This window comes from Egretta garzetta, unplaced genomic scaffold (assembly GCF_000687185.1).
Source record: "Egretta garzetta isolate BGI_Z169 unplaced genomic scaffold, ASM68718v1 scaffold27, whole genome shotgun sequence".
In the NCBI taxonomy this organism is placed as follows: domain Eukaryota; kingdom Metazoa; phylum Chordata; class Aves; order Pelecaniformes; family Ardeidae; genus Egretta; species Egretta garzetta.
This window is the reverse complement of record NW_009260400.1, coordinates 433,591-446,226: the sequence shown is the minus strand read 5'-3', so window position 1 is coordinate 446,226 and position 12,636 is coordinate 433,591. Positions and strand designations below refer to the sequence as shown.

General features: G+C 45.6%; 1 protein-coding gene across 1 annotated transcript in view; it reads right to left on the bottom strand.

The window, feature by feature from the left end:
- Nucleotides 1-6,405: 6,405 nt before the first annotated feature.
- Nucleotides 6,406-12,636, bottom strand: part of OSGIN1 (oxidative stress induced growth inhibitor 1) — a 12,370-nt gene continuing 6,139 nt past the window's right edge. Inside the window, exons 3-6 of the mRNA XM_009643246.2 lie at nt 10,403-10,539; nt 9,904-10,095; nt 9,475-9,566; nt 6,406-8,791 (exon numbers count right to left, since the gene is read on the bottom strand). Of these exons, the coding sequence (XP_009641541.1) occupies nt 7,798-8,791; nt 9,475-9,566; nt 9,904-10,095; nt 10,403-10,539 (1,415 nt within the window). The 3' untranslated portion in view covers nt 6,406-7,797. The remainder of the gene's footprint in view (nt 8,792-9,474; nt 9,567-9,903; nt 10,096-10,402; nt 10,540-12,636) is intronic.

Sequence of the window (12,636 nt, the reverse complement as noted above, 5' to 3'; positions counted from 1 at the left end):
TGGAAATAGATGTAACAGAGTGCAAGAAAGGTCACAGGGGACAGGCAGCCTGGGAACAGGCTCCTTCCACCTCCCTTTGATTTGCTTTCCTTTGTTTCGGGGTGAGAACATTTCACTTGGCCAGCTCTCGGGCAGCTCCCCCATTATGTCATATCCAGATTACTCAGTGGATGAGGTATTTGGAGTGTTACGTCAGACAGATAACAGTTGTTTATATAACTTTATCTTTTCTCAGATACTTGCTTCTCCATTTTCCTGAAAAATATTTATATAAATATTTATATTTTCAGGAACATGAGCTTGTTTATATCAACCTCTGGAAGACAGTCATCTTGATTATAAAATGGTACAAATGATTGCTGCAGACCTCCGCAGCATTGCCTGGGAAGTTTTTTTGCTTCTTAAAAACACCAATTCACCAAAACCAGGATTATGCAGGCAAAGAAATCAGTACTGGTGAAACACAAATCTGGAAATGTCTCTCAGCCTTGAGATGGAAGCGCTAGACAAAAAGGGAACCAGAAATCCACCCTAAAATCCCAGAGGTTACGGTGCTCACTACAATGTCAGAGCACTGCGCCTGAGGCTTTGCTATAAATCCCCGATTGAACACTGGTTTCTGTCTCTGTTCCTAATGAAAAATTTCCAGAGGTCTTACTTCCACCTCTATGTAAAGCAGAGGGAGGATTTTAAAGCTTTCATTTTCAGGGGAGAAAACCTTCTTACTATTACATATTTGATCAGGTCAATACATTGCAGAGCTTGTGTGCTGCCTGCTTTAATACACTGCCTTAAGCCATCTTAGTTACACTCCAGCCAGCAAAAATACTGCCAGTTATTCATGCTCCTGAGAAATCTCTTTTGCTTAAACTTCATGAAAGTGCAGTACGGGGGATGAGGTATGTTTTTGCAAATAGGTTACTTCAGGCAGCGTCAATCATGTGTAATTCATTCATACGAAATGCTGCCCTTCCCTCTCACTGCTCATGTGTCTTATTGCTCATTAATTGCTTAAATTTTCTGGGCAGCTGCCAGAGATGCCGTGACAAGAGCAGCATTTACAGGAAAGCTGCTCCAGCAGCCCCTGTGAAAGGGAGTTTGGCAAACAGGCACTGGAAAGGGCTCAGGACAAACTTTGCAACATCTGAGTTTGGAACCAGTATTCCCACCGCAGCGCCCAGGATGGGTTTTCACCTTTCTGGCCATGCCAAGGCCGTCATTCCCAGCCAGCTGCAGGAAAACTGCTGGGGAGTGGATCCCCCATGTCTCATTTCCCTTTCCTTATAGTTTCCCTGACATGCAGGGTCAGCCCCCGCTGAACCTCTCCCATCCACATGCCCCCCAGACCCACGCAGACACCCACGCGTGCCCTGGGGAGGGCTGCCACCTCCAGGCACTGCTGCCACCCACCACCCTCGTGGGGGAGAGCCCACAGCACATCCCACCCACAAAGCTGTCCAGAAGCATCGGCTGTGAAATCCCTCTATCCCCGAGCCGCGACATGTCAGCATTTGCTGCTGCTGCTGCTGCTGCTTCTTTTCCCAGGATGTGGTTCGATAAAACAGTAAATCCATCACTGGCATCCCAGCAACCAAATTAAAAAAAACAGAGGGAAGAAAAAGAAAACTCATCTGTATAGCACAAGGGATTCACATGGCATAAACTTTCCACCAGTTCAAATTTGCTTAGAAATGACACTGCTAATTTTGTCCAGCTTGACGCATCGTTCATCTTTTTTGCAGCCACTGTTGCAGCTTGGAAAGGCAGACCCCTCACCCTGCTCCATGTCACGATACCCATCACATGTATCCCTTTCCTTCTGGCTGGATGAGGCCGTAAAGCCCCTGAGTCCCCTTGGGTCCCCAAGCAGGATGCCCTGTGAGGGATGGGCTGAATCCGGCACTGGCGCATCCGCATGCAGCATCCCACCACTGTGTCATTTGCTTGGTTTTGCTAGACCTTAATGTTTAAACTGAAAAGTCCATTTATTACCCCAGAAAACCAGAATTGTTTTCTGACATCCAAACTCCCTGGCTTTTTCAGCTGAAAGATCTATCAGTCGGTTTATTAGCTTTGAAGGGTATCTGTGCCTCTGAGACCTCTGCTGACTCAGACTTACGGTAATACTGGATAAGTCGGGAATTAATGCCAAGTTGCAAATGAGGTTTGCTTCGCTGAGCCAGCTTTCAAAAGGAATGAATATTTAGGCCTGAAACTGTGCCTGTGGTCTCATAAAAAAGCACAACTCTCCTGGTTTTCTGTTTCTTTGCCATTAAAGGAATGGTTTCATCCTGCCCTTTGCTTGTCCTCTGGTTAAAGTTTGCCTCCCTGGCAAAAGGTTTGGTAGCCTATAAAAGCGCAACTCAAATTTGGAGACTTACCCAATATATTATCCCAAAATCCGCACTTTGTCATCAGCAGTAACTTTACACTCTCACAACCCCTGTTGAACTGCCTCTTCATTCCTGGCTTGCAGTTAGTCACTGCTTCACCGAGCAAACCCCCTCTGACCTGGCTCCGGTCTAACATTGTGGCCAAACCAACTCTATTTACCCCCAGAGACAGCCAGGCTGCAATCGAACACCCCGGCTTGGCCAGCCGCCGTGGGGACCGCAGCACTTCGCAGCTGCGTCCCAGTTCGTAAAGGTGGTTCCTGTGGTTATTTCACCAGCCCCTTTGCTTCCAGGGAGGTCGAGATGTGGAAATTCACTTGTGGGGTAAATATCTTAAATAAATAGCACTTGCACCTTCCCCACAGGGTTTCCCAGCTGGCAGTGATGCCAGTTACAGAGCAGGGATACGCTGCCCATGCATGCGTGATGCCTGGCTCAGGATTCCCCTCCTTTCCCTCAATTCCAGCTTGCTGCCGTAAAATTGGGCAGAACTGTCGACAGCGCTTCCAAGAAATGAAAAAATCAGGCTGGAAAACAAAATCCCTTCTGCTTCCTTTGTGGAGAGTTCACAGGAGCTGCCTGCTCTGGCTCTCCTCAGGCAGGCTCCTGTAAATGGATGTATTAGGAGGTCCTGCGTCTCTGAGCCAAGCTTTGTAACACGGGTGCCCATTCAGAGCAGAAGGGCACATTCGTACAGCCAAAGGCAGAAATGCCGCGAGACGTTTTCCTTCCCACACTGGAGCAGAATCTCTCTGTCTCTGAGCAGAGTATCTAAGTTTTGTCCTGGCCCTCAGGGCTCGGTCCCCAGGGATGGCAAAAGAAACCCTTCCTGGACAGCAGATCCGTGCAGCTTTCCAGGCTCTGGCACAAGGCAGGATCCAGCCAACAACAGCAACAGAATTTGCGTTCCCTTTTCTTACTCCCCACTTAGCCACTCTAGCCAGGAGTTTGCGTTGACCCTCCTGGCTTGCTTCAGAGCCCTGCAAGTCAGATGTGTTTCCCTGGAGCCTCCAGGCTTGATTCCAGCTTGAAACCCCTTCTGCCCTAAGACCCCCCTCCACCGTCCCCCCCACCAAGTGCCCTCCAATTACAAGCAGCTCAGCACAACCTCTGGAGCTGGTGGTTAGCAGTGATGCGCTGGCTGCTGGCCTGCCCACAAATATCTATATTTCACAAATAAAGCAGGTTAATTTAAGCCACCACAGTCTGCAACAGTTTGACAGCTCCCTAAGGGACCTTATAAAGCTAAGACTTAGGCAATCATCGGACTTGCAATATATTGTAATGTTCTATAGACCTTTTAAATAGAGTCGTCTGGCCAAAATGTGGCTGGATTTAGTCCTGTGCTCAAAGGCAGAAGTGTGGCCAAAAAAAGTGAATGTGGAACAACCAAAGGGGTTTCCAAGACTATTTTACTGAAATAATTTCAATCCAGATGTAAAAGATGGCTCTTTTTAAAAAGACGATACCCTTCCCTTCATTTAAGAAGCAAAAGCTCACAACAAACATGCTCTGACATCTCGTAAGTCCTTCACCAAAGCAAAAAGTAGCAGCAGTAAGCCTGTACATTAATTGCATAATAAAAGGTACATGAGTTTCGGCTTGTACAGTCAGTTCTGCCACACCCGCAAGCATGTTTGTTTAAAACACATCAGCCTTGACTACAGGGACTCACTAGCGCAACAGAATCAAAACCCCACAATGCTCTTTTTTTGTCTTGTTGGTAAACTTCAAATCCTTCTGTTCTGGGTACATAATTTTTCACTGTTCCTGGCAAGTGCCAGGGGGTCTCAGGAGCTTGTTCTGCAAAGACACAAACTGGGGACTGATCAGTTCAGGGAGGAAACCGAAGGAGGCTGAGGAGCCCTGAAGGGCAGAAAATGGGGGCCTGACATGGTGCCCTGGTTGTGGAGTGACGAACATCACCTCTTAGCAGCAGCCAGAGGTCTGAATAAAAATAGAAGCTGCTCCATCTGAATTGAGCAGAGCAGGGAGTTGCTCAAGACTTCCCAGCCTGACCTGCTCTGGTCACCACAATTGCAGAAGCTTCCCGCTGGACAGCATGGAAGGACACCAAAGGACTTGCAGGGGACTGAGAAACAAAGCAGAATGATCTGTAATTTTAAATTGCCAGCTAACTCACCAAGATAACCTCCCAGCTGGGCCTCAGGTGCAGGAGTGGAAACAGTGGTGAAAGCATTTAGTATCTCGCCTGACAAAGCTGCGTCACCGGTGGCATGTGATGTGCAGGAGGCCCAGGAGGAGACTATTTCTTTTTCCTAGTCCCATCACATGCTGTAGGTCAAGGTTATGAAGCACGGGTGAATCCCACACATAATAAAGCCAGTATCTGCTGACTCTCACAGCTGATTGTTTTGGAACAATAATTCATATTTGCCTCCCTGGATATGGAGAACTGAATGACAACTTGGATTAGCACTGTGCAGCCTTGCCCTGAGGACTTGTTGATGAGTAAACCACCACCTCTGCTACTGAGATCCTCTGCTTTAACAGTCCCTCTGGGGCAGAACGTAGAATATTTTCTAGCGTCATTTGTGAAAAACCACTTCCCTTTCTGGTCCTACACAGGGCAGGCAATCAGCTCATCCCTCTTGGGCAAGAAAGTTGGCTATTTAAAACCTGGTCACCCAAGCTCCCCCGATGCAGGCAGAGGCTGCTGCCCTAGTTAGGAGCTCCCTCGTGCAGGGCAAATTAGATCACCGTAATGCAATACAGGATACAGGAATGATCAGCACGAACACTGTGACTTTGGTCTCAGTGATGGGCAGAGCAGCATTTCACTTGACACCAACTGTATGCCCGTATTCCCAGCACACTCTGATGCCTCTTGTTTTTTTAAGATGCCCTTTGGCTTTTGTTCTCTGCTTCATTTGCTTTTGATGCAGGAATTTGAGACCTAGCCAAAAATGGTATTTTTAGAAAGGTGAACATTGGTCACTGATTTTTTTTCTAGCAAAGGTCAGCTGCAGGAGAACAGCACAATCCTGCACAGCTTGGGACCTAAGCTCCTAAAAGGAACATAAGGCAGGGTGAAAGAAATATCAGCTCATCTCTTCCTGGGGAGTACCAAAACCACCTAAGATGGCACAGGACCACATTATCCAGACTAAGGAATCCCCATATTGCCAGCGTAACAGATTCAGGGGAACAACTACCACCTCATTTAGGGCAATGCTGCCAAAGAAGGGTCCTGGGGGCATCGCCACGCTTCTGGCCAGTGAGCAATTGCACAGACCAGGAAACTCATCCACACCAGACTTCTCTGCCTACAAAATCCTGAGAGCCCTCCAGTTTCAGCCTTCAGAGAAGAACAAGGAGTGGTGTTTTAACACATTGAGCCAGACTCAGAGCTGTGCAGTGAAAAAAAAAAACCAAAACCAAACACCAACCAAACCAAGGGGCAGTAGATAAGCTGCAATAGGGATACTTCAACTAGTTAAGAAAATACCCCACAATTCTCATAGGTGGTCAAACATTGAATGGGGCAATCAAATGTTGATAGTCCAATCTCCATCCTGGGAGATAGTCAGAGCTTTCCCCAGCAAGGCAGGGCAACCAGGTCTAACTTCAAAGCTTGCCCTGTTCTACAAGGGTTGGACCAGAGACCTTCAAATGTCCCTTCTGATCTAAATGTCTTATTGACTTACTAGACTAGGCCCTAATTTGGGATTTTTTCCAGACAGAAGACAGTAGGCAACAGGAAAGAGATCCAAGATCGTGCAAGAACATGCTTGGCAAATAGCTTGGTTATTGTGGTTTAGCCTCACAAGGGATAGACACTGCCAAAGCACTGTATAAGAATTTTCCATCCTACTTAGAGAGGAAGATACACAGAAGGCAAATATATAGTGTTGCGCTCCTAGGGAGCGGAAAGATGCAGGCTTTAGCAGGCACAAGCCACACACTGGTGCTTGCCAGGAAGCTGAGGCACAGTTCCTTAGATCTTCTCTGGGTCAGAGATTCAAAGTCAGAGTTAAAAAACAAACACAGATTAAGTACAAAAATCACTTTATTGAAAAATTTCATTCAAGAATAGTCAGTGGCAAAAATATTCAAGTACGATACAGCAACACCACAGACAAGCTCCTTACACACCTCAACTTGAGGCCAATTCATTTACCAACAGCCACTGTCTCTATGTACTCAGCTTTCCAGAGACATGCGCAGCATCCGGTCATGTCAGTGAATATCAGTGCAGCACATGAGCAGAGTCTGTCTTTACATCAAATAAGATTGGCTATGACTGATTTTTTTTCCCTGAGAGAGGTATGAAAGGCCCTGTAGGTCTGTTGAGAATGCTGTTTGCAACATAAGTCATCATTCCTACCCACCCCAGCTCATTCAAAACACTGACTGAAAGCCTGTAACAAAATATTTTGCTGATAAAAATATTTTATAAAAATTGTATTAAAAATTGCTATAATTAGCATAAAACTATCAAAAAGTGACTGTGCCAATTTCCACTTTACACAAATAGTATTTTTTTTTTAAAAAATCACATTACATTAGAAATTCACACAGTATATAACATACTGCAGCTTTCTGAAATACTCTGTGCAGCAGAAGCCCCATACAGTACCTGGGCAGTTACAAGACAGACCAGTAGCTGCCTTTAGTTCTGCTGTCTCTACAGCCAAGAATTTGGCTATTGCAGTTTTAGGCTTTAGAAAGTAGAAACTTGCAAGATGGCAAACCAAGTGTTTGTAATCCGTACTCGGTACCATTCCTTCCCAAGAAGGAGAAAAAAAAACTACCACAGGAATGTCTTGATTAAAAAGATATTACATATCACTTGTTGCTGGTGTCAGTGAGACAATACTGGTTTGACTGTTTCTATGTCAGTTTTTATTTGCGGAGTACCACTTCATGGGCCAGAGAGGTACCTGCAGCACCTTTCAGTGATTGCTGGTCTAGTAGGAACACACAGCCGAGCAAGAGAAACAAATAAAACCACATCAGCTTACTTTGTTTCATGAAAAACCACTGTAAGGCCCTGACAGACAGAGCTGTCAGCCTGCTGTCTGGAAATAATTGATTGTTCCCCAGTTCAGTTTTCAGCAGCCTGGAAGGTGTTACATAGAGCAATCATTATTTTGCCCCCTACTTTTCCAGGCACAAGATTCAAAGCCCCTGCAGCATTCATACACAGCTATGGAGGAAAGGAGCCAAATTCCCAGGGACTGAAGGTACTGCTGTGTGTGAAACCCAACTCTGGTGACTTAATCTTCTCAAGTAACTCAGCAAGATCTTAGTAACTCTCTGCATAGCCTTGTGAAGCCCACTCCTGGTATTCTCCATTTGAGGATGTACAAATCAGATGACTTTCTTTAAGAAAACAGCAGTAACCCATTCAGACACAGGCAGCATAGGGATTTTTTTTTTGTTAGGGGGGATTCTTGTTTGCTTTCTTTAACAGAGAGCTGGCAACAGCCAGAGCCCCTCCCTGCACGAAGCGTACAAAGTTATCTCCAGCTAGAGGCCCTAGAGCATAAAGCCCTTTCTCATGAGTGCATTCATAGGTGAACGGGTCAACATCTATGGGATTCCTCTTTGAATTGACTGGTTGGTCACTGTCCATTGCCAAGTCAATGCCATTATTTGGCAGAAAGGAGAGGTTGGGGTTTGAGCCAGTTAGAACAAGAGCCATAGAAATTTTATAAACTTTCTGGTAGCCATTCTTGTCTTGAAAGATACATTTCTTGTCCTTGCCAAAGGACAGCACGTGGTGTTCAGGAAGGCTAACATAACACTCATAGGGCCCAGCACAAGCAGCCGACTGTTCTTTCATCATCTGATGTACTTTGTGGTATTCAGGGTACATCATTTTGGGGAGCTGGTTAAAAATAAGACCTGGATCACTGACTCTTCTCCGAAAAACATGGATTACTGGAATATTGCAATGGTGAGCAAAGAGAATCGCATCAGCAGCTGTCAGACCAGCACCTACAATCAAGACTGGATCTGACATGATGCCAATGTCGTTGTTCTTCACTGCTTCCTCTAGGGCAGACAGCTGGTGATGGACATAGGAAAGGTTCTCTCCCTTGACCCCAAGCCAAGTAGGACTATCATATGTTCCTGTAGCTAAAACCACATTCTCTGCATAGATGGAGAAGGGTTCTTTATCACCTTTCACTGTTTTGAAAAATCCATCCACATGAAAGACCTCCATACTTTTCTCACTGAAGTTCCAGACTGAGTCACTATTCTCCTGCAGATCTTTCTGTGCGTGGTTGGAGATGCTCTCTGCGCTCACTTTCCTCACAGAGGTCACAACAGTACCACATCTGAAATTCTTCTGCAGTCCTTTCTTCATCACATAGTGTTGGTAATATTGAGCAATGTCTTCTGCTGTGGCTCTATTGTTTCTGAGGCCTCTGTAATATAGTACAAACAAAGGTCAAGCAGCAGTTAAGTAAGAGACTGGAATTTCTCCCCTCTTGCACCGAATGTATCTTAGAACCATCTATCCTGGCACTACCAGAGAAGGCTTACCTAGTTTTGCTGACTTCAGCAAAGTTATTCCTGGTATATAAAGCTAATACTCAGGTCCACAAGCTGTTGGACATAGGCAGCTTTCTCTAGCATGCATCCCATCCCTAAGAACATGATTGCTCATTTATGCTTTCCTCTCACATCTTGCTTCCATTCAATTTTTAACTCCTGGACTTTTTAAGATTAATTGTAACACATCAAGGGCAGAAGCACCTCAGAGACTGCATCATAGCCAAGCTGGTTATACTTGTCATTAGGGACAGTAGCAGTAGACACAGAAGTTAGACAACCATGCCTTTTCCAAGTTTTATTCAGAATTTATGGCCACTGTGATCCATCTCCCCAGTGGGTGTTGAAGAGGACACATTCTAAGCAGCACTGCAACTTTACCCAAATCACTGAATGCAGAATGGATGGACTTTTACTGGGGGGGTGGGAGGGTGTCCTTTCTCTCACTACAGTCATCCACTAACAGATGGGTAGCTACATTCAAGAAGTCCACTCTACTCCAGGTTCCCAAATAACGTCCAGATGTTTGCAAATAATCACGCCATAGCTATCTTACCTTCTCTTTTGCTTTAGCCAGTCTTTGAATGGGAGATCTGGGAGTCCCATCCATTCCCCTCTGCTCAGGGTAGCCATAGAGCCCTCGATAGACTGGAACAAGAAACACAGCAAAAAGACTTTCAGTTATTTAATGTAAGAAGCAAAATGCAATTTTGTCATGTTTCAGTATGGCACAGATAATGAAATCAGTGAACTCTCTAATCTGCTGTCACTAATGAAGCCATCCATGTTCTCCAAAAAGAACAGCAGACTGGAAATATAAATGACTCATGCGTTTGGTTTTTTTCCTTTTAAACTTTTGCTTGTCTATATACATAAAATGAAACATGGCTGACTGGTATATCAGAGGAGCTTTTACCTCTCCAGTCAACACATTTGGCTATCTTACAACATGCAGTCCTAAGCAGTTAGGCTTCAATTCACGTACATGCCAGGCACCTCCAGGAGCGTTTCTGCCAAGGACCAGGTGGGGGATGGCTCTGTTGGTCTCATGCCACCAAGTGAGGACAGATTCTGCTGTTCCACCAAAGTCTGTGTCTGGACGCTGAAGAGTATCAAACAGAAGAGCCACAGGGCTGTGGGATCGTCCCTCCAAGCCTTCAGACAGATACTCCAAATCCTAAAGAGAGGCAGATCAGATGCTCAAAATGCAAATCCTGCCAGACAGCAGATTGCTTGTTACTTCAGTATTTCCAATCAGTGGTTTTGGTGTTCTGTGAAGCTGTTCTTGCTAGAGGACTACCTCAAGACTACCTCAAGAATATTAGCAGCAATGCTGACATTTCACACAAGGCAGGTCTGGACAACTGTACTTTGCTTAAGGCTCATTCTGCTTGCGTACTTTGAAAATTCAGATTAGGTTATCACTTATAACATACCCCTAGGATGCTTTACTATGATGTTATACTGTTTCTCTTTACACAAACCTGGTCCAAAATTGAGACATCTGGTGCCTCTTCCAGTTTCCTCTGAAGAATGGGATGAGGGTGAAGAGAGTCTCTTTTAAAGTAAGGGGTGTAGCCTGACAGCAAATACGAGAGACAGATTCCTGAAGGTCCATTCCCTAAAAAGACACAGTGGAGAAGAATTTATACTCCTGCAGATAGAGCAGCCCTTTGAGAAGCGTTTCTAACATCCAGACCAATTCAAAGGATAAGACTCTGCTGTGGATACAGGGGACTTTCTATTCCCGGTTGACCACTCACTGACTGATGAGTTGGGAAAGTCATTTTACTCTCATGTCCCCCTCCCCTCCTCAGTTGCATCTATTCACATTGCAAGGTCTTCAGAACTTGCTGAAAAAGACATTGAGTTAAACAAGCCAGACTGAAACTTGAAGCCTCTAGCATGCTGATGAATGGGGTCATTGCTTATTAACTTCTTTAAAGGTTTTGAAACTGGTCAGATACTGACTGGGGTTCCCAGCTCTCCTGGATGCGTGTTTCACTCCAGTGCAGAGTAGTTCATTGTGCACAGGATACAGAGTAAGTTCAGAAACAAGGGTGACTTAAAGTGAAGGGGAAACAGCTCTGCTCGGTAAGAAATCCCATCTGATAAGGGATATCTGGCAATAGTAGTTTTGACTAACTGGCCTTGATGACACTTTCAAACAGGAACCAGCCTTACCATGGTACTGCAGGCAGTGTGTTAAGGAAACAGTCTCTCTACTATGCCAAGACACCCTCCCCAGAACACAGCACTTTGAACAGACTGCTGGATGACTGAACTCCTGCTGACCACCCTACAGCCAGGGGAAAGACTTGATATATATGTGACTCCAAAGCCTAGTGAGAGAGCAGCCTGTGGAAAGTTTTCACATGGCTGTTCTCCAGCAAGTTCAATATTTTACAATGCCTGCATAACTAGGTGTCAGCCTCCCTGGCTGCTCAGGCTTTGCTGCTCACTCGTATGTGACTAACCACCGTTACATAACGCAGTGACGACGCAGGGGAGGAGAGCTGAAGTGACACAGCAGCCTGCAGCAGGCCGAGCTGACACAGTGCCCGTGCTGTCTGCGTGAGCGACTAGAGCAAAGGCTGCTGCTTGGGGATTTGAGATAGAGGGAGGCTCAGGCTGTAAAGCTAACAGTGAGCTGAGCTATGTGAAGGGCGGTACATGCCACAGCTGGGGCCAAAGTCTGCTCTCCTGAGCAAGGACCAGCAGCTGCAGGTCAGTGTTTGGAATATTCCACTTTCAGGAAAGTTATCCAAAACCAACAGCAACAGAAGTTAAAAGCAAACTAAACTGCAGCTACGAAGTGTAACATCTTTCAGCTTACTCCTTTGATTTAGGAAGTACAAGGAGATACCTAAGCCAAACTTAATCATTTGAGTGCGCAGCAAACACACACAGAGGACTTACTTACTCTGAACCCCACCTATGTTTGATATGGATGGTCACAAGCACAGCTGCCTCTGGGGCTAAAGCTATTCTAGAAAGCAACTGCTTTCATGAGGCTGCCAGCACAGCAGAGAGTCCACAGCCTTCTTGGAGCAGGGCCTGGGGAAGTAGCTGGAACCTGTATGCAATGTCCAGCTGCAGTGAAACAGCTGAGCTGCTTCAGTCCAACAGCCTCCTCGGAGCACACATCTTCACACTGGTGCTTCCGAGGCTTTAGTGATATATCCACGTTGGGTCCCTGTATAGGTGCACTAGGGATGTACCAAAATATCCTTCCTCCTACCTAAAGACTTGCACAACTGTGCAGTACAAAGTCACTCTCAGACTAGAACCTGCTGGTAGTAGTGTCCTTGTCAAACTTGCTGTTAGTAAGGATTAAGTTGGTGCACTAACTTTGCACTACCTCTCTTGGGAGCTATAAATTGAATGACAGATAAGGAAGCAACCCAGCTCTGCAAGGCATTTAAACACATGCTCAGATGAACAGGGTCCAACACCTGCACTCGATCACAGCCCACAATCAGTCACAAAGGGGAAGGCACTTGTGCTTTGCTCCAAGAAACACCTCACATTACAAAGCTCCCCTCTTGCAAGGCAGCAAAGAGTTACTACGTAACCTGTTTTCTAAACTGGTAGAAAACCCACAGCTTTTTACCATTCTATTAAATCTGTATAAAATCAGTGTAGCTGACTTGCATTTTAAAAGAAATCCGTGAAAATACTGGAGAAACTTTAACAGCATCTGAAGCACTTTCTAAAC